Below are 20,639 nucleotides of genomic sequence, written 5' to 3'. Positions count from 1 at the left end.
GTTGTGATGACTTTGTGTCCATTGTCTGTCGTGCATCCGTCCGTCATCAACAGTTGTGTTCTAAAGACCTCTCCAAAACCACTGAATGAATTTTGATGAAATTTAACATTGATGTCCCTTGGGTGGTCCTTTGCCAAAGCTGCTTGAACGGTTATGCTTGGTTGCACATGGGGCTGCCAGAGCTAAAAAATAGAAGAATCTTCAAACAACATTACCTAAATCGCTAGTCCAATTTTGAAATAATTTCACAAAAATGCACCTTATGTCACCTTCTACCAAGATTGATCAAGTTATTTTGATTCATCAAAAAAACATGGCCGCCAGAGGGGGTGGTCACTTTTCCCTTTATGTATATAATGGAAACTTTAAAAATCTTGTGTGAAACTACTGACCCGATTTTAGAATAATTTTACACAAATGGTCCTTGTGTGACCATCTACCAAGATTGTTAAAATTATTTTGATTCATCAAAAAACATGGCCGCCAGAGGGCGTGGTCACTTTTCCCAATGTGTATATAATGGAAACTTTAAAAATCTTCTTGTGTGAAACTGCTGGCCCAAAAATCTTCTTGTCCAAAAACAACAGGGCCTAGGGCTTTGATATTTGGTATGTAGCATCATCTAGTTCAACTAAGTTGTCCTGTACCAGGGTCAAGTATGGCCCCGCGGGGGTCACGTGGTTTATATAGACTTATATAGAGAAAAACCTTGAAAATCTTTTTGTCCAAAACCATGGGGCCAAGGGCTTTGATATTTTGTATGTGACGTCATCTAGTGGTCCTCTACTAAGTTTGTTCAAATTATTCCCCTAGGTTCAAATATGGTCATGCTCTCAAGGTCACATGGTTTACATAGATTTATATAGGGAAAAACTTTAAAAGTCGTCATGTCCAAAACCACAAAGCCTAGGGCTTTGATATTTGTAATGAGGCATCATCTAGTGGTTCTCTATCAAGTTATTTCAAATATGGTCAAATATGGCCCCACCCTGGGGGTCACATGGTGTATATAGACATATATAGGGAAAAACCTCAAAAATCTTCTTGTCAATATTTTGCAAGATTCAGATTTGGACCACATGTAGTTTTGAGTGGCTAGATGAACCTTGACATGAGTTAACCTTGATCTTGACCTAGTGACCAACTTAAGCATTTCTGTAGCTACAGCCTTCAAATTTGGACCACATGCATAGGTTTGAGTACCGAAATAAACTTTGACCTTGACATTGACCTAGTGACCTACTTTCACATTTTTGAAGGTACAGGCTTCAAATTTGGACCACATGTATAGTTTTGTGTTCCGAAATGAAATTTGACCTTGATTTTGACCTAGTGACCTACTTGCACATTTCTGAAGCTACAGCCTTAAAATTTGGACCACATGCATAGTTTTGTGAACCTAAATGAACTTTGACCTTGATCTTTACTTAGTGACCTACTTTCACATTTCTGTAGCTACAGCCTTTAGATTTGGACCACATGCATAGGTTTGTGAACCTAAATGAACTTTGACCTTGATCTTTACTTAGTGACCTACTTTCACATTTCTGTTTCTACAGCCTTCAGATTTGGACCACATGCATAGGTTTGTGTACCGAAATAAATTTTGACATTGACCTAGTGACCTACTTTCACATTTTTGAAGGTACAGGCTTCAAATTTGGACTACATGCATCTTCTTCCTTGAATTAATAATATCTAGAGCCTTGATTTTTGGCGTATGATATCAGAGTTATACTGTCTAACTATTGCCTTAGGCTAAAGAATGTGTGTGACGGCTAACATAGAAACCTATCAATACTTGTAACATTACGTTATACAAGCACACTTAAAGCCTTATACACAGATGAGCGCTTTAGGGTCAATGACCCTCTTGTTTTAATTTGCAATACATAATCTAGTTGTTGTTTGACCCGGTATTGAACTTTATATTTGTTTAAATTATGAATGCTAATTGTGCAAGACCAAGTTTTGACACTGTCTTTTTAATTGGCGCCGACTTTTCTAATTGAATATTTCTCATTTTCATTAAGTTTTGTAAATTAGGGGTCGTATAATTATAGATAATGCATTTGCAATTGCTCGCTAATCTCCAATGGCGTAGATTGCAAATTCGGTAACCATGGCAGCGCTGTTGGACACGTGTAGATTTCACATGTTAGAACAAAATGATAGACTAGATGTATTCCTGTGGAAATTATGAAAATTTTTCTTTTCAGAAATTGCAAATCCACAAATTTCATCCCAAGGAAACAGCCGTTTTGGCCAAAATCACGAAATTTCATTTTGACGAAATTAATGATGGTTTCAAAGTAACTTCTATATGGCTAAAACCTTTCTGTATTTGTCTTAAAAAGACGAAAAATTCCCCCTCTGAGGGTATGAGTACCTGTCCCCAAAAGATGTCTAGTGCCCTGAATTGTCTCTTGGTGGCCCTCTTTCAAAGTTGTTAAATGGTTTTGATGGTCTTTTTGGTTTTTGGATAAAATAGGTTTTAAGCTATTAGACTTTAAAAATTCTTTTCTCTAGAGCTTTGATATTTGGCATGTCTTGAGATAAGGGTTTGATTCTCTACCATACTTTTCCAAGTTATTGCCCTAAGGTGAAAAAAAACAACAGCCATTTCCCTGTGTCTGACATGTAATTACTATAGGCTTATATATATAAGACGCTTTGAAAATCTTCTTCTCTGAATCAGTAATAGCTAGAGCCTTGATATTTTGCATGTGATAACAGATTTGAAAGTTCTACCATAATTGTTCAAATTATTGCCCTAGGTTCAGAAATGTGTGACATGTATATAATATAGGCTAACATAGAAGAAACCTATCGCAGTATATCACAAATACTGATTGGTTATTTTTAGCTCACCTGTCACGTAGTGACAAGGTGAGCTTTTATGATTGCCCTTCGTCCGTTGTCCATCCGTCGTCTGTTCACAATTTCTTTTGAACACGATAGAGACCACATTTTGCCATCAATTTTAATCAAACTTGCACACACCTTGTATTGGCATAATATTTCTGTTCCATTCGAAAACTTGCCAAATCCCATCATGGGTTGCAGAGTTATGGCCCCTTAAAGGGTCAAAATTTGCTCTTTTGGCTTTTGCAGCCATATAGAGACTTCATTCATGGTTTGATTTGATACAAGCTAGCAAAATGTCTTTAACAACAATAGAGCTTGGATTCCATGAAGAATATGTCAGATTCAATCATAGGAATGGGAGTTATGGCCCCTGATTGACCCCTGAAATTAAGAGCCAAAATTTGTTAATTTTCACCTTGTGAACGTGATAGAAGTGACATTTTACATTCAATTTTAACCACTTTTACACACAACTTATGTCACAAAAATATGTTGGTTCCTTTTGAAAACCAGCTAGATTCCATTATGAGTTTTAGAGTTACTGTCCCTGAAAGGGGCAAAATTTTCTATTTCGGCCATTTCAGCCATATAGAGGTTTCATTTATGCTTTGATTTGATACAAACTTGCACAGAATATTTATCTTGATGATTCCGAGGCCAAGTTCAAAACTGGGTCATATAGTAGTTTCAAAAAGTAGGTCACCTTGTCAAATCAAAGCTTGTTAACACTCTTGAGCCACATGTATGACCCTATCTTCATGAAACTTGGTCAGAATGTTTATTTTGATGATTCCTAGGCCAAGCTTGAACCTTGATCATGTGGGGTCAAAAGCAAATCAAAAAAAAACACTGGGCAATATTTATGACCCTACCTTCATGAAACTTGGTAAGAATGTTTTTCTCGATGATTTCCATGCCAAGTTCGAAACTGGGTCATTTGGGGTCAAAAGCTAGGTCACCACCCAGTTCAAAGGAAAAGCTTATTCGCACTGTAGAGGCCAAATTTATGACTCTTATCTTCATGAAACTTAGTCAGAATGTCTTGATGATTCTAAGGCCAAGTTTATCAGGTGAGCGATATACGGTCATCATTACCCTCTTGTTTCATGATTTATCACCTGGCAGGCATCAACTGAAAAGAAGTCAGTGAAAGATAGAGTAAGCAGAGAGTTGAGAGAATCCTGGGCCAGAGGTGACTTGATACAGGAGAAACTATTTCTGGTTGGTACTCGTTATGAACACAAGAATCACGCAATTGGAAAAGTAAGTACACTTAACTTTCGATGAAAGACCAAATCTTACTAGGCCACTTTTATCTGCTGATACAGTTCAAAAATATAAAGCAAGTATTGTTGGTTTTATATATAATCAAGAACACTTCTTTGCACAGGCATCTATTACCTAATCATTCAATGTTTTGTACTATCATAAGTTTATATTCAGTCACATTTTAGTTTTTAGCTCAAGGTGAGGTAAAGTGTCATTGTCCGGCGTGCATTGTCTGTCAGCACTTGCGTGAATTCTATAGAGGCCACAGTTGTAACCTAATCTTTATGAAACTTGGTCAGAATGTTTGTCTTGATGACCTCTAGGTCATGTTTGAAACCGAGTCATGTAGGTTCAAAAACTAAGGTCAGATCATAAGAAAATCTTGTGAACACTCTAGAAGCCACAGTTCTGACTCAGTCTTTATGAAGCTTCGTCAGAATGTTTTTTTTGGTGATCTCTAGGTCATGTTCCAAACTGGGTCATGTTGGATCCAAAATTAGGCCACTAGGTCAGATTAAAGGAAAATCTTGTTAACACTCAAGAGACCACAATTTAAGTTTGAAACTCATGAGAATTGGTCAGAATTTTTGTCTTGATGACCTTTAGGTTAACTGTAAATCTGGGTCATATATGGTCAAAAACTAGGTCATCTGGTCAAATCAAAGGAAAAGCTTGTGAATACTCTAGAGGCCACAGTTGTGACTCAGTCCTTATGAAACTGTCAGAATGTTGTTTTTTAGCTCACCTGAGCAATGCTCAGGTGAGTTTTTCTGATCGCTCGATGTCCGGCGTCTGTCGTCCGGCGTCTGTCGTCTGTCGTCCGGCGTCTGTCAACATTTAGCTTGTGTATGCAATAGAGGCTGTATTTTTCAATTAATCTTCATGAGTATTGGTCAGAATGATAACCTTGATGAAATCTAGGCCGAGTTCGAAAATGGGTCATCTCGGGTCAAAAACTAGGTCACTGGGTCAAATCAAAGAAAAACCTTGTGTATGCGATAGAGGCTGTATTTTTCATTTAATCTTCATGAATATTGGTCAGAATGATAACTTTGATGAAATCTAGGCCGAGTTCGAAAATGGGTCATCTCGGGTCAAAAACTAGGTCACTAGGTCAAATCAAAGAAAAACCTTGTGTATGCGATAGAGGCGGTATTTTTCAATTAATCTTCATGAATATTGGTCAGAATGATAACCTTGATGAAATCTAAGCCGAGTTCGAAAATGGGTCATCTCGGGTCAAAAACTAGGTCACTAGGTCAAATCAAGAGAAAACCTTGTGTATGCGATAGAGGCTGTATTTTTCAATTCTTCTTCATGAATATTGGTCAGAATGATTGCCTTGATGAAATCTAGGCCGAGTTCGAAAATGGGTCATCTCGGGTCAAAAACTAGGTCACTAGGTCAAATCAAAGAAAAACCTTGTGTATGCGATAGAGGCTGTATTTTTCAATTGATCTTCATGAATTTTGGTCAGAATGATTGCCTTGATGAAATCTTGGCCGAGTTCGAAAATGGGTCATCTCGGGTCAAAAACTAGGTCACTAGGTCAAATCAAAGAAAAACCTTGTGTATGCGATAGAGGCTGTATTTTTCAATTGATCTTCATGAATTTTGGTCAGAATGATTGCCTTGATGAAATCTAGGCCGAGTTTGAAAATGGGTCATCTTGGGTCAAAAACTAGGTCACTAGGTCATATCACGTAAAAACCTTGTGTATGCGATAGAGGCTGTATTTTTCAATTGATCTTCATGAATTTTGGTCAGAATGATTACCTTGATGAAATTTAGACCAAGTTCGAAAATGGGTCATCTCGGATCAAAAACTAGGTCACTAGGTCAAATCAAAGAAAAACCTTGTGTATGCAATAGAGGCTGTATTTTTCAATTAATCTTCATGAAATTTAGCCAGAATGATAACCTTGATAAAATCTAGGCCGAGTTCGAAAATGGGTCATCTGGGGTCAAAAACTAGGTCACTAGGTCAAATCGAAGAAAAACATTGTGTATGCAATAGAGGATGTATTTTTCAATTGATCTTCATGAAATTTGGTCAGAGTGATTGCCTTGATGAAATCTAGGTCGATTTTGAATATGGGTTATCTGAGGTCAAAAATTAGGTCACTAGGTCAAATTAAAGAAAAATCTTGTGTATGCGATAGAGACTGTTTTTTTTTCAATTGATTTTTATGAAATTTGGTCAGGTTGATTGCCTTAATGAAATCTAGGTCGAATTTGAATATGGGTCATCTGAGGTCAAAAACTAGGTCACTTGGTCAAATCAAAGAAAAAACATCTGTATGTGATAGAGGCTGTATTTTTCAGTTGATCTTCATGAATTTTGGTCAGAATGATTGCCTTGATAAAATCTAGGTCGAATTTGAACATGGGTCATCAAGGGTCAAAAACTAGGTCATATCTAAGAAAATGCTTGTTTTATCGCAAGAGACCAATTTTTTGGTCCAATCTTAATGAAAAATTGGTCAGAATATTTGTTTCCATGAAATTACTAGGTCAAACATGTTTTACACTGTTATGGAGTGTTTCTTAGGTGAGCGACCTAGGGCCATCTTGGCCCTCTTGTTATGATTTCTATGTCAAGTATGAATCTGGGTCATTTGGAGTCAAAAACTAGGCCACAGTTGTTACTCAATCTTTATTAAACTTGGTCAGAATGTTTGCCTTGATGAAAACTGGGTCTTGTTGGGTCAAAAACTAGGTCATCTGTAAAAATCAAAGAAAAACCTTGTGCATGCAATAGGGGCTGCATTTTCCATTTGATGTGCATGAAACTTTATTAGAATGTTTATCTGCATGAAGTCTGAATGAATTTTTATCCGGGTCGTGTGGGGTCAAAAACTAGGTCACCAGGTCAAATAAAAAAAAAAGCTTGTTTCTATCTAAGGGGACACATTTTTATCCTGCGCCAAAGGTGGAGGGATATAGTTTGGCGTTGTCCGAACTTACATCCGTCTTTCCAGAGCCATGTCTAGGAAGTGGTTGGGAGTATTTAAATAAAACTTCATATACATGTTCGCCACTATGGGGTTATTTGGCCCGTCATGTTTCAGTCAGATTGCCCAAGAAACACTAGCGTTAAAGCTCTTAGACGTTTTTAGTGTTGACTATATACAGTACTATAAATATGGTAATTTCTGCTTCATAGCTTGTGATATGTTTGATTTAGAACTATGAAACTTAAATTAAATTAGATCGCCATAATGTGATAGTGCACACATAATTTCGTCAGGATCTCTTTAGGTACTTCACAGTTATTGCCTTTTAATTGTTTAAAAATCACATATTTGTACATTTGTAAACTATCTAATTGGTAGAATTTCATTAAACTTCTTTCGCTTTTTTTCCATGAACATTTATTGTAAAGATGTGAAGTTGTGTACCCACACCTGGTCGCTCCCACCGTCTTGGTCCCTCCTCCACCCCCCCGCCACCCCCCCCCACCCCCACCCCCACCCCCAATCATTCTGTCAAATATTCCACGAATATTTATAAACTTTTTCAAGTTGTACCCTGCCCCCACCTGGCTCCTTCACCCAGTGATCCCCACCACCCCGATGATACAGCATCCCTTCCACTTTTTTATGCCCCCGAAGGGAGGCATATAGTTTTTGAACCGTCTGTTGGTCTGTCAGTCTGTCCGCAATTTTCATGTCCGGTCCATATCTTTGTCATCGATGGATGGATTTTCAAATAATTTTGCATGAATGTGTACCACAGTAAGACGACGTGTCGCTTGCAAGACCAAGGTCCGTAGCTCAAAGGTCAAGGTCATTTTTCATGGTAGTTGAGCGTGTCCGGTCCATATCTTTGTCGTCCATGGATGGATTTTCAAATAACTTGGCATGAATGTGTACCACAGTAAGACGACATGTCGCGCGCAAGACCCAGGTCCGTAGCTCAAAGGTCAAGGTCACACTTAGACGTTAAAGGTCATTTTTCATGATAGTTGGGCGTGTCCGGTCCATATCTTTGTCATTCATGCATGGATTTTAAAATTATTGGGCATGAATGTGTACCACAGTAAGACGACGTGTCGCGCGCAAGACCCAGGTCTGTAGCTCAAAGGCCAAGGTCACACTTAGACGTTAAAGGTCATATTTCATGATAGTGCATTGATGGGCTTGTCCGGTCCATATCTTTGTCATTCATGCATGGATTTTAAAATAACTACGCATGAATGTGTGGCACAGTAAGACGACGTGTCGTGCGCAAGACCCAGGTCCGTAGGTCAAAGGTCCTAAACTCTAACATCGGCCATAACTATTCATTCAAAGTGCCATCGGGGGCATGTGTCATCCTATGGAGACAGCTCTTGTTTTTTCTCACCTGTCACTAAGTGACAAGGTGAGCTATTGTGACCGCTTGATGTCCGTCGTGCGTTGTCCATCAACAATTTCTAAAAAAAATCCTCTTCTTGAAAACCACTGGGCAGAATTACACCAAGCTTCACAGGAATGATCCTTGGGTGGCCCCCTTTCAAAATTATTTAAAGAATTGAATTCCATGCAGAACTCTGGTTGCCATGGCAACTGAAAGGAAAAACTTAAAGAATATTCTTGTCCAAAACCACACGGCCTAGGGCTTTGATATTTGGTATGTAGCATCATCTAGTGGTCCTCTACCAAGATTATTCAAATCATCCCCCTAGGGTCAAATATGGCCCCACCCCGGGGTCCCACATTTTACATAGACTTATATAGGAAAAAAAGTTTAAAAATCTTCTTGTCTGAAACCACAACACTTAGACCTTTGATATTTGGTTTGTAGCATTGTTTTATGGTCCTCAACCAAAATTATTCAAATTGTACCCCTTGGGTGAAAAGAGGCCCTGCTCTGGGGGTCCAAAGTTTTATATAGACATATAGGAAAAAGCTTTAAAAATCTTCTTGTCTGAAACCATACAACCTAGGCTTTTGATATTTGGTATGATGCATTGTTGAGTAGTCCTCTACCAAAATTTTTCAAATTATGTCCCTGGGGTTAAAAGAGGTCCCACCCTGGGGTCACTTAGTTATTATGTGAGTTATGTAGGAAAAAATACTTAAAAAAATCATCTGATCCTATTTCCAAGACTGTTTAATTATTATTACCTGATGACCCCAAGTAATATGATTTCACTTGACTGTGACCTTGACCTACTGACCTACTTTCTTGTTTTTTAGCTCGACTATTCGAAGAATAGGTGAGCTATCCTACTCGCCCTGGTGTCGGCGTGAGCGTTAGCATCACACAAATGTTAAGGTTGTGTACCACCCCAAATATTTTCAAAGTCCATTGAGATATTGCTTTCATATTTTGCAAACATGTTTACCATCATGACCCCATTCTGTAAACAGGAGCAGACAACTCTATCAAGCATTTTGACTGAATTATGGCCCCTTTTCGACTTAGAATATGCTGATTGTAATGTTAAAGTTTGCGTACCACCCCAAATATTTTCAAAGTCCATTGAGATATTGCTTTCATATAGTGCATACCTGTTTACCATCATGACCCCAGTCTGTAAACAGAAGCAGACAACTCTATCAAGCATTTTGACTGAATTATGGCCCCTTTTCGACTTAGAATTGTATATTAAAGTTTGCGTACCACCCCAAATATTTTCAAAGTCCATCTAGATATTGCTTTAATATTTTGCATTCTTGTTTACCATCATGACCCCAGTCTGTAAACAGGAGCAGACAACTCGAGCAAGCATTTTGACTGAATTATGGCCTTTTTCGACTTAGAATTGTAATGTTAAAGTTTGCGTACCACCCCAAATATTTTCAAAGTCCATTGAGATATTGCTTTGATATTTTGCATACTTGTTTACCATCATGACCCCAGTCTGTAAAAACCCCAGTCTGTAAAAAGGAGGAGGCAACTCTATCAAGTATTTTGACTGAATTATGGCCCCTTTTCGACTTAGAATATGCTTATTGTAATGTTAAAGTTTTACTCGTAGCTTATATTATACTATCAAGCACTGAGAATAGTCGAGTGTGCTGTCAACTGACAGCTCTTGTTAAGATACAGCCTTGAAATTTTGATGACATACACAGTTTTGCACACAAATTGTAAAACTGAATTTCATTGACCATGAATGTGACCTGCTGACTTTCTTAATATTTTATCGTCAGTTTGACATTTGAAACATGTAGCCCATATTACTCAGGTGAGCGATCCAGGGTCATCATGACCCTCTTGTTTTATTTTCCATCAAAAAATGAAATTCAGCTTTTTTTCATTCCTTTTTGTTTAAATGTTTTAAACATTCCATGAATATTTATCAGCATGTGAATTTGTAACCACATCTAGCCAAACACCCCTCAGTCCCTCCACTACCCACATTCCAGATTTCTTGCATGATTGTGCTCTAAAGGACATTCTGTTCTTTTAATGGTCAGAATTTTTGTTGTCATTAAGCCTTGGATGATTGGTCATGTGGGGTTAAAATATAGGTCACTGGTCAATTCAGAGGAAAAGCTTGTATTATAGAGGCCATTATTTTGCTCCAGTCTTCAGGAAACTCTGTCAGAATGTATGTTTTCATGAAATTTTGGACAAGTTTGAATGTAGGTCATGTGGGGTAAAAAACTGGGTCACTAGGTAAAATCAAAGAAAATGCTTGTTTACACTCAAGATGCCACGTTTTTCAGTCTAATCTTATCTGGGTGGGGGAGACATACGTTTTTCTACAAAAGCATCTTCTAGTTAAAATTCCCATTCATTTTATGTTCAAAAGTTGAAATCCACAAATTCATATCCCCACAAAATTGCTGTTTTGGCCAAAACCATGAAATTTCCTGCCCACAAAATTAAATGATTTTACAGTATGATATAATGCTTAAATGTCAATATATATTTTAGGCGGCAGAAATTTCTCAGCCGGTTCACAGAGATATCATCAAGAAAATCCACGAAATGGTTGATGAAGGGGTTAGAGATATGGATGAGATGAGAAGGCATATTAAGTTTTTTGTACCACAGTTGACACAATCAGTCCCAAGTGTAACAAACCGAAGGTTCTATCCATCAATGAAAACAATTAAAAATCATATGTACTTGGCCTCAAAGAAAGATGAAACCAGCATTTCAGACCAAGACAAATTGAGAGAATTTGTAAGTGATAAATGTTTGTAATTTGATAATGTTGGATTAAGTAATGTTATTTAAGTTTGCAGGTTCTGACCAGTTTATTTGAAACTCATTATAGGCCTATATTGGACCAAGAAAGGATTCAGGGGAGCAGTGGTCTAGTGGTTAAAGTGCCGGCCATTCAACCCAGGGGTCGTGTGTTTGAGCCCCATTTGGGTCACGACCATGACTTCTCATATGACTTCAGTACTGGTTTTTCCAGAAAGCGGACTAGAGAGTTGTTCAGATAAGCTTAAAGCTTTAATCACAAACAAGCTAAAATAAATTAGTATAAACTAAAGGATTCAGACAGTGGAAAATTTGGCAAGTTTTGTTGTGTCATTTTTTGAAACAAAGACATAGTCTATGACTGGTGGTGTAGGTGAAAATAATCACTGGAAGACTGAAAACTTACAAAAACTTCGAGAAGAAAAAATTGGCAAAGCAGAATGAAGTGTTTAATGAGAATACACTCTCATATACCAGAGGTCTACCATGGTTCCCTTGTTTAATCTCTGGCACATTTCGCTGATATTTTTTGTCTGGTTACATTATAGGTAAAAAGTTTCAGCCAATCAGCGACAGTTCGCAACAAATCATCGCGAACCAATCAAAATTCTCTGTGACAAGTGTGAATGCTTCCTTTCTGATATTGACGCCAAAGTATGATGAATTTTATTAATCCCCCACCACGAGTGGTACTTTTCAACCCCTTGAAGGATTTTCATGAAACTTGGGTCAAATGATAACCACATCAAGACGATGTGCAGAACCCATGAGTCAGCCATGTCAGTTCAAAGTCAAGGTCACAACTCAAGGTCAAAGGTTTGAGCCCTCCATTTTGTGTCTGCTCTGTATCTCCTAAACCCCATGAAGGATAATTATGAAACTTGGATCAAATGATCACCTCATCAAGACGATGTGCAGAATCAAGGTCAAATTCACAACTTAAGTTCAAAGGTTTTAAGTCTTCCATTTTGTGTCTGCTTTGTATCTCCTAAACCCCTTGAAGGATTTTCATCAAACTTGGGTCAAATGATCACCTCATCAAGGCCATGTGCAGAACTTGTGAGTCAGCCGTGATGGCTCAAGGTCAAGGTCACAACTCCGGGTCAAAGGTTTGAGCCTTCCATTTTGTGTCCGCTCTGTATCTCCTAATCCCCCTGAAGGATTCATATTAAACCTGGGTCAAATGATCACCTATCCAAGACGATGTGCAGAACTCATGAGTCAGCCTTGCTGGCTCAAGGTCAAGGTCACAACTCAAGGTCAAAGGTTTTAGCCTTCCATTTCATGTCCGCTCAATATCTCCTAAACCCCTTGAAGGAATTTTATAAAACTTGGGTCAAAAGATCACCTCAACAATGTGCAGAACTTAAAAGTCAGCCATGCCGCCTCAAGGTCAAGGTCACAACTTAGGGTCAGAGGTTTGAGCCTTCCATTTCAGACTGCCTTGTTATTTTTAGCTAATCTGAGTCAAAGGCTCAGTGTTAGCTCTTGTAACCATTTGTCCTCTGCCGTGCATCTATCAACAATATCTTGTCTGCACGATAGTGGTTTCATTATGTTTTGCTGATGTCTGTTGGTTGGTCGGTATGTAGACCAATCCGATTCCTGAGAATAATTCAAGAACGTTTTGGCCTAGGATCATAAAAGTTGATAGGGAGATTGGTCATAACCAGCAGATGACGCCTATTGATTTCAGATTAGTAGGTTAAAGTTCAAGGTCGCAGTTACTAAGAACAGTTTAAAGTTTTCAGGATAATAACTCAAGAATGCTTAAGCCTAGGATTGTGAAAATTAACAGGAAGATTGGTCATGACCAGCAGATGACCCCTATTTAGTTTTAGATCAATAGGTCAAAGGTCAAGGTCACAGTGACACAGAACAGTTAAACAGTTTCTGGATAACTCAGGAATGCTTTAGCCTAGAATTATGACCTTTGTATATTTAAAGGTCAGTAGGTCAGAGGTCAAGGTCACATTCACCCAGAACAGTAGAACTTTTGTGTACAGTGACAAAATAATTTCTGTTCCTTGTGGAATTACTGAATGCATCAACGGGGGGCATTTCGTGTTCTAGGAGCTCTTTAAACAATTCGGTTATAACCAAACTTGGATACAGTTTGTATCACCATTAGATGTTGGTTCTGTTTTTGAACAAGCCATATCTCACCATGGGTTCCAGAGTTACAGTCCCTGAAAAGGCCAAAATTGGCTATTTTGGTCTTTTCTACAGGATAGTGGTTTCAAATATGATTTGATCTTCATCAAACTTGCACGCAAGTTGTATCACCTGAATGACCATAAGATCTGAGTTCTTTTTTTTTTAACCAACCCGCCATGGGTGCGATAGGTTACAGCCCCTGAATGGGCAGAATTGGCTATTTTGGTCTTGGCTGCTAGACATTTGTTTCATTTATGATTTGATTTGAACCAGACTTGCATGCAATTTGTATCACCAAAAGATGCTTGGTTTTTTAACTCACCTGAGATCCAAGTGCTCAAGGTGAGGTTTTGTCATCGCCATGTGTCCATCGTCGTCCTGACAATTTTGGCCAAATCTTAACTTGGTCAGAACGTTACCTTCAATAAATCTTGCAGGAGTTTGATATTGAGTCATCTTTATATATATATATAAATATATATATATAATTTATGACAAATTACCTCCCTTTATTTTATGTAAATGAATATACCTCAGCAGCATCTAATGAGATTGGTTTTAAATGTTATTTAAGTCTTCCAGGGTAGGGAATAGTCATGCTAGTACAAAAATACAGCATTTGAGCCAAGGACCCTCAAACTTGGTATATGGAGATTGGCTATGACTGGTATGTGACCCATAGGTCAAAAGGGACTGTTACAAGAAAATATTTATCCTGATGATATTTAAAGTGTATGCCTATGTGATCTATGTCAAAACTTGATCTTATCATTAAGAGCAATGGTACTCAGTTGAGCGATATAGGGCCATCATGGCCCTCTTGTTGACTCATTACTCACAGGCTGGGACTCATTGTTTCAAAATATGTGAGTCCCATGGACTCATATCTTAAGATTTCAAAATGAATCACTGTAAGGGTTTGACTCTCTACCATACTTGTCCAAAATTTTAATGCTCTGAGGTAAAAAATGGCCACAACCCTGTGTGTGACATGTACTTGCTTTACGCTTATATATATAAGAAAACTTGAAAATCTTCTCTGCATCATGATAGCTAGAGCCTTGATATTTGGCGTGTGATATCAGAGTTGTACTGTCTACCATAATTAATCAAATTATTGCTCTAGGATGTAAAAATATATGTGACATGAATATAATATAAGCTAACAATGAAGAAACCTAATTCTGTACTTTTACAATTATGTTTTATAAATGCACTTGAAGCCTTGTACACAGGAGAGCGCTCTGAGGTCAATGACCCTCTTGTTTCAGGAAAATTTCTGAACATCAAATGAGAGGAATACAGTGCGACCTCTCCAGAGCGGCCCTTTCCATAGCAAAAACCTCTCCACAACAGCATCAAAATTTCCCATAGCTGACATTTACTATCGTTTTTACCTCTATAGAGCAACAACCTCTCGGCAGAGGTCAATATCTGCATCTCCCAAAGGGTGTTGCTCTGCAGAGGTTGCACTGTAAATCTTTATTAATCACAGTCATGCAAAATTGTCTTTTATTACCCATTTTTGTGTTCCCGCTGAGTGCTTGGGGCATATAGATTTGATCTTGTCCATGCATCCATCCAAAACGTTTGTGATGCACCTAGCTTAAAAAGTAAATGATTTAAATTGATGAAACTTTGCATGAGTCTTAATTATGATATGAACTTGAACACCTCCTATTTTTTTGCATGGCTTCTCCTCCTATTTCTTAAGTTATGGCCCCTGAAATAGTCAAAAATGCACATTGTCATCTTGTGATGTCCTTAGCTGAAAAAGTATTTTGATATACACATGTAAATTGATGAAAACTTGCATTAAATTAGTCTTTATCATAATACAAACTTATGCACCTTCTATTTTGTGTCTGGCTCCACCTCTGTTTCCAAGGTTGTGGCCCCTGAAATAGTCAAAAATGGACATTTTCACCTTTTGATGTGCAATTCATGAAACCTTGCAATCTTAAACATGATGCAACTTTGCACACTTGGTATACTTTTAGCGCTTATTACAGAGTTAGGGCCTACGCCACGGTAGCCTAGTGGTAGAGTGCCTACTTAGAGTGCGGTAGGTTGTTGGTTCAGTTGCTGTCTGTGTTATACCAGAGACGTAAAAATTGGTACTAGTGGCACTTGCTTCGCACTCAGCATTAAGAGGATAGTGCTAGGGCTGGTCAGCCCATTGTCAGTATAATGTGACTATGTGGGGTATTATGTCACGTGTCTGTGTCATGATATTCCAGTGAGGCAGCACTGTAAAATTGGCCATTGTGCTCACTGCTATAAGTAGACACCATCGTTCACATGACTGATAAAATGTTGAAAAAGACATTAAACCTGAACACACACAGAGTAACTATGGTCTTGAAATAGCCAAAATAGTGGATTTTTTGTTAATGATGCCCATATCTCTAAATGTATATGGCCAAGAATAATGAATCCTTCATAATATTGAAAATGTTTGTTGAGGCTATACCCTCTTTTAAAAGACTGCATAAATTTGAATAATTTCCCCTATTATTGAATTATCCGTAAGCATCCAGCTGATTACCAAGCATGTGAAAAATGAAACCTTATAGCATTTATCTAAGACATACATTTCTTTTCAGCAGATGCATCCAAGTGTACAAGTCGAAGGGACAGAGGCAGACTACATTCCTGTCCAGTGCTTTGACCCAGTTTGTGCATATGAGACTCCACACATGCACTGTCCATTCTGCGTAAAGACCAAATCATACACTGATCCTGCCATCTTAAAAGCCCATTACAGAGTGGAACATGTTGATAAAGGCATTGAATTTGCAGGTAAAAGACTGTAATGAGGTTATTATGGTGTAAACTAGTGTCTTTGAATTAAATATGATTTGGTAAAATTTTCTTACATGTTATTCACACACTGGATAACCAACTATCCTGACACCTGCTGGACAAAAGTAACCCCACTGTAAATCGGTAGGTAAAGTTTTTCATTTATTTCTGTTGATACGAAGCCAATTCTTGCAAATTAACTTGACAGTTTTGTTAAGGAATTACAAACCATGAGCTGAAAATGATCCTAAAGCTTATGCTTCCAGAAATTCCCCGAAAATTTCTTCTTTTTGAAAAAAAATCTTACAAAAGTCTGTTGTTTTGTGCAAATGTCTTTGTTCAAGAACAGTCTTTGAAAACTATTATCATCTGGTTTAACAGAAGTGTCATTTTGGAGCACCTGTGTGAAATTTCAGGGTTCTAGATTATTTGTGAAAAATATATTAGCTATTAAACAGGAATGGGTGAAAAAATATGACTGTCGAAAACGGCTGTTAGATTTGCAAAAGGCAGATGTTGAAGTCAGCTGTTGGCTATAAAGAATACAGCTGTATGCAAGTTAAATAGACTTGCATGACATACATGTATTATATGCCGCACTGTGTCTCTTCTCCATGTATATTTTTAGCTCACCTGAGCAATGCTCATGGTGAGCTAATGTGATCATGCTGTGTCTGCCGTGTGTTTGTCCATCTGTCTGTCTTCAACAGTTGTGTTTTAAAGTCATCTTCTCCATAACCACTGAATGGATTTTGATGAAACTTGGCATGAATGTTTGTTGGATGGTCCTCTTTCAAAGTTGTTCAAATGGTTCCGCTTGATTGCACATAGGCCAGAGCTAAAACTAGAAAAATCTTCAAACGACATCTCCTTCTAAACTGATGGTCCGATTTTGAAATAATTTCACACAAATGGTCATTGTGTCACCTTCTACCAATACTGTTCAAATAATACCGATTAGTAAAAAAACATGGCTGCCAGGGGGTGTGGTTCCTTTTCCCTGTATGTATTTAGTAGAAACTTAAAAATCTTCTTGTGTGAAATTGCTGCACCAATTTTAAAATAATTTTACAAATGGTCCTTGTGTGACGCTCGACCAAAATTGTTCATATTGTTTCGATTCATCAAAAAACATGGCCGCCAGAGGGCGTGGTCCTTTTTCCCTATATGTACATAATGAAAACTTTAAAAATCTTCTTGTGTGAAACTGCTGGCTCAATTTCAAAATGGAAACTTAAAAAATCTTGTGTGAAAATGTTTGCTCAATTTTAAAATAATTTTATATAAATGTTTCCTGTGTGATCCTCTATCAAGATCGTTAAAATCATTCCAATTTGCCAGGGGGCATGGTCACATTGCCCTATACATATGTAGTGGAAAATTTAAATTTTGGATAAAAAAAGGTTTTCAGCCATCAGACTTCCAAAATCCTTTTCTCTAGAACTTTGATATATGGCAAGATATAAGGGTTTACTCTCTACCATACATGTCTTTAAAAAAAAAAAAACAGGCCACACCTCTGTGTCTGTCATGTATTTACTATTGGCTTTTATATAAATAATAAAAAACTTTGAAAATCATCTCATCTGAATCAATAATAGCTAGAGCCTGGATATTTGGTGTTAGATATACAAGTTCCACCACAATTGTTCAGATTATTGTCCTAAGTTCAAAAATGTGTGTGACATGTATATAATATAGGCTAACATAGAAGAATCCTAATTCTCTTATATAAACACAGTCCTGAAGCCTTGTAAACAGGTGAGCGCTTTAGGGACAATGATCCTCTTGTTTCTGTTTACTAGTTGAGAGTGCCATATTAACAGTCAGGCGTGTAACTGTTTCAAGTTATCGCAGTTTATAACACATTTGAGTTATTGTTTATATTTTCATAACTTGTTTCAGTTATCACAAAATATTACAAAGCCCTCCTGTGCCAATTCCTCATTTTGAATGATACTAATGCAATTATTTCCTGAATCCTTGACCTTTTATCTTTCCAGCTATGCAGTAAAATTTTTTACGCAAGGCTGATAAGGTTTTACGCAAAAGTTTTAAAGCTATAGAACTCTCAACATCCCATTATGCTTATCAGGTCATGATACCACTAAAAGAGAATTTGATTAACCACAGTTTGCTACTAATTTCACTTTAAAGGTCACTGTGTGAGAACAGCAAAAAGACTTTTTTTGAATAACTTACCCGAGTTAACTATATTTTATAACTATAAAATGCTTGAAAAAGTAACTGAAATAGGTTACATAACTTAAAACAGTTACACCCCTAACTGATTAATACTGTTAAAATTCGATCAAAACAAAAATACACTTCAGTTTAGTATAATATATTAAAGTTCTTTGACATTGCTTATTCAGTAAATACAGTAACCAGATGCGCCCACTTAGCTCGGTAAGGAGAGCGTTGGTCTCGGATTGAGGGGTCGCTAGTTTGATCCCCGGGCAGAGCGTATGTTCTCTGTGATGATTTGATATAAGACATTGTGTCTGAAATCATTCGTCCTCCACCTCTGATAATTTATGTGGGGAAGTTGGCAGTTACTTGCGGAGAACAGGTTTGTACTGTTACAGAATCAAGGAACACTGGTTAGGTTAACTGCCCGCCGTTACATGACTGAAATACTGTTGAAAAATGGCGTTAAACCCAAAACAAACAAAAGATTGTGTTCTGAATTCAGGGATGCAAGTCCTACGCTGTTGTGACCAATGTGATATTTTTGGTGTCAAAAAGGGAGAGAAAAAAATGAAGGAAGCTCACTGGCACTGTTACAAATGTCGGAATGGATTTAACAGAAGACATGAAGCCATTACACATTACAAAAATCATTTGAGAAATCCACAGAAAACATTTCCGATTCATAATTCACAGGTATATTGTTAATTGTCTGATATATAAGTAAATATAAACATACAATAAGAAACAAATACTGGTAGTGATATTCTGTCATTTTAGAATTTTCTTCCAATTTATCACATTGATCAGTAACATTGTATGGAAACAACTACAAATGAAATATACCATTAGGTGATGCAAAATGGCTTCTTTTCCATAGTTAATGTATCTGGATGTATAAATATATTAAAACTGCCATTTTATAGGTCATGAACTCTTGATGTAAAATTTGGAAATGGTTAGACGTGTTTTCTTATATATTTCACTAACAACAGCTTTGTAAAACTTTGACAACTTATTTTACAACAGGATATATACCAGCCAGTTACCCAAGCAACTGAAGCAAAAAAAGCTGCTGCCTGTATATCGACAGACAGTTTCTCTGTACATGATAGTATAACAGAGGGCGCCGCAGGTGTGTATCCAAATGATGTCCTGCTTCTTACAAGTTTTATCTTTACATCTCATAGAAAAGATATGCTTTATCATAGACAATTGTTTTGAGAGTATCACTCCATGTCATAACTGTATAGGAATAAGGTCAGTAATTCGGTCGAAAATGTGCTTCCGTGGTGTAGTCGAAAAAAGTCCATAATAAGTAGATCCTAATTTTCCCATTTTCTGCGCAAATTTGTGTAGAACGAGTGCTTTAATCAGTTTTTCGCTACTAGAATACATTCTGCATGAAATGAGACCGTTTTCATGTTCATACAACCCACATGGCAAGTTTTGCAGATCGAAACCAGAAGTAGGTGTTTATTGCGCGGAGGAGAGCAAATATGCGCCATTTTTATGGTAGCAGACCACAACTGACTGGCATTTCACTAGGAACTATTCAACCCCTATTTTCTTTTCATTTTTTCGTTAATTTGTGATAGAACTATCATGAAAAATTGGTGTAGGAAAAAGTGATGTTCTCTAAAGATACGTAAAGACGACATGAAGTTGTTGTTTTTTATATGAAACAAAGAAGGATTTGAATTACTGACCTTTAACCTATACCAGATAAGCTTTGCTACCACCTGAACAGTTTTGTTACTATCTAAACGGTCTCCTTTCAGCAGGACACATACACATAACCAGTGAGAGATTTACATCTTATCTATACTGTGAAGATTTTAATGTTAGAATGATATTGTGGATAGCTGTAAACAAATAATTATAAGATCATCTGTACCTGTAATATGTATAATCTCACTGTAGCGTAAAACTATCTGCTCAATTTTATGCCTCCAAAGGCTGGCATATTAAAATCAAACTGTCAGTCTATGCAGGCTTCTAAAGTATTCCTACTTTTTCTTACTTTGTCCTACTTTTCCTACTTCTTAGGTCTGTTCCTAGTACCTTTTTCCTACGTACTGTTCCTACTTTTTTATCTAAAGAAGATGAAATATGTTAACAAATGTTGTTAGTCTTTTTATATTATGAATTTTGTTATACATGTATAATATAAGGACTGGTGGTGTACTGATGAGTCTGTA

General features: G+C 37.3%; 1 protein-coding gene across 2 annotated transcripts in view; it reads left to right on the top strand.

Annotated features, from left to right (window-relative positions):
* LOC123534198 (uncharacterized) overlaps positions 1-20,639 on the top strand; it is a 45,816-nt gene that overhangs the window by 7,505 nt on the left and 17,672 nt on the right. The window contains exons 4-8 of one of the 2 annotated variants that reach the window (XM_045316324.2): positions 3,994-4,131; positions 11,011-11,262; positions 16,053-16,245; positions 18,944-19,134; positions 19,468-19,573. In XM_045316324.2, coding sequence (XP_045172259.2) covers positions 3,994-4,131; positions 11,011-11,262; positions 16,053-16,245; positions 18,944-19,134; positions 19,468-19,573 — 880 coding nt within the window. Of the gene's footprint in view, positions 1-3,993; positions 4,132-11,010; positions 11,263-16,049; positions 16,246-18,943; positions 19,135-19,467; positions 19,574-20,639 lie in introns of both variants that reach the window. The other variant, XM_045316323.2, reaches the window with a different exon arrangement.

This window comes from Mercenaria mercenaria, chromosome 12, assembly GCF_021730395.1.
Source record: "Mercenaria mercenaria strain notata chromosome 12, MADL_Memer_1, whole genome shotgun sequence".
NCBI lineage: Eukaryota > Metazoa > Mollusca > Bivalvia > Venerida > Veneridae > Mercenaria > Mercenaria mercenaria.
Note: the sequence above shows the minus strand (reverse complement) of the source record. Positions and strands in the feature narration are given on the sequence as shown.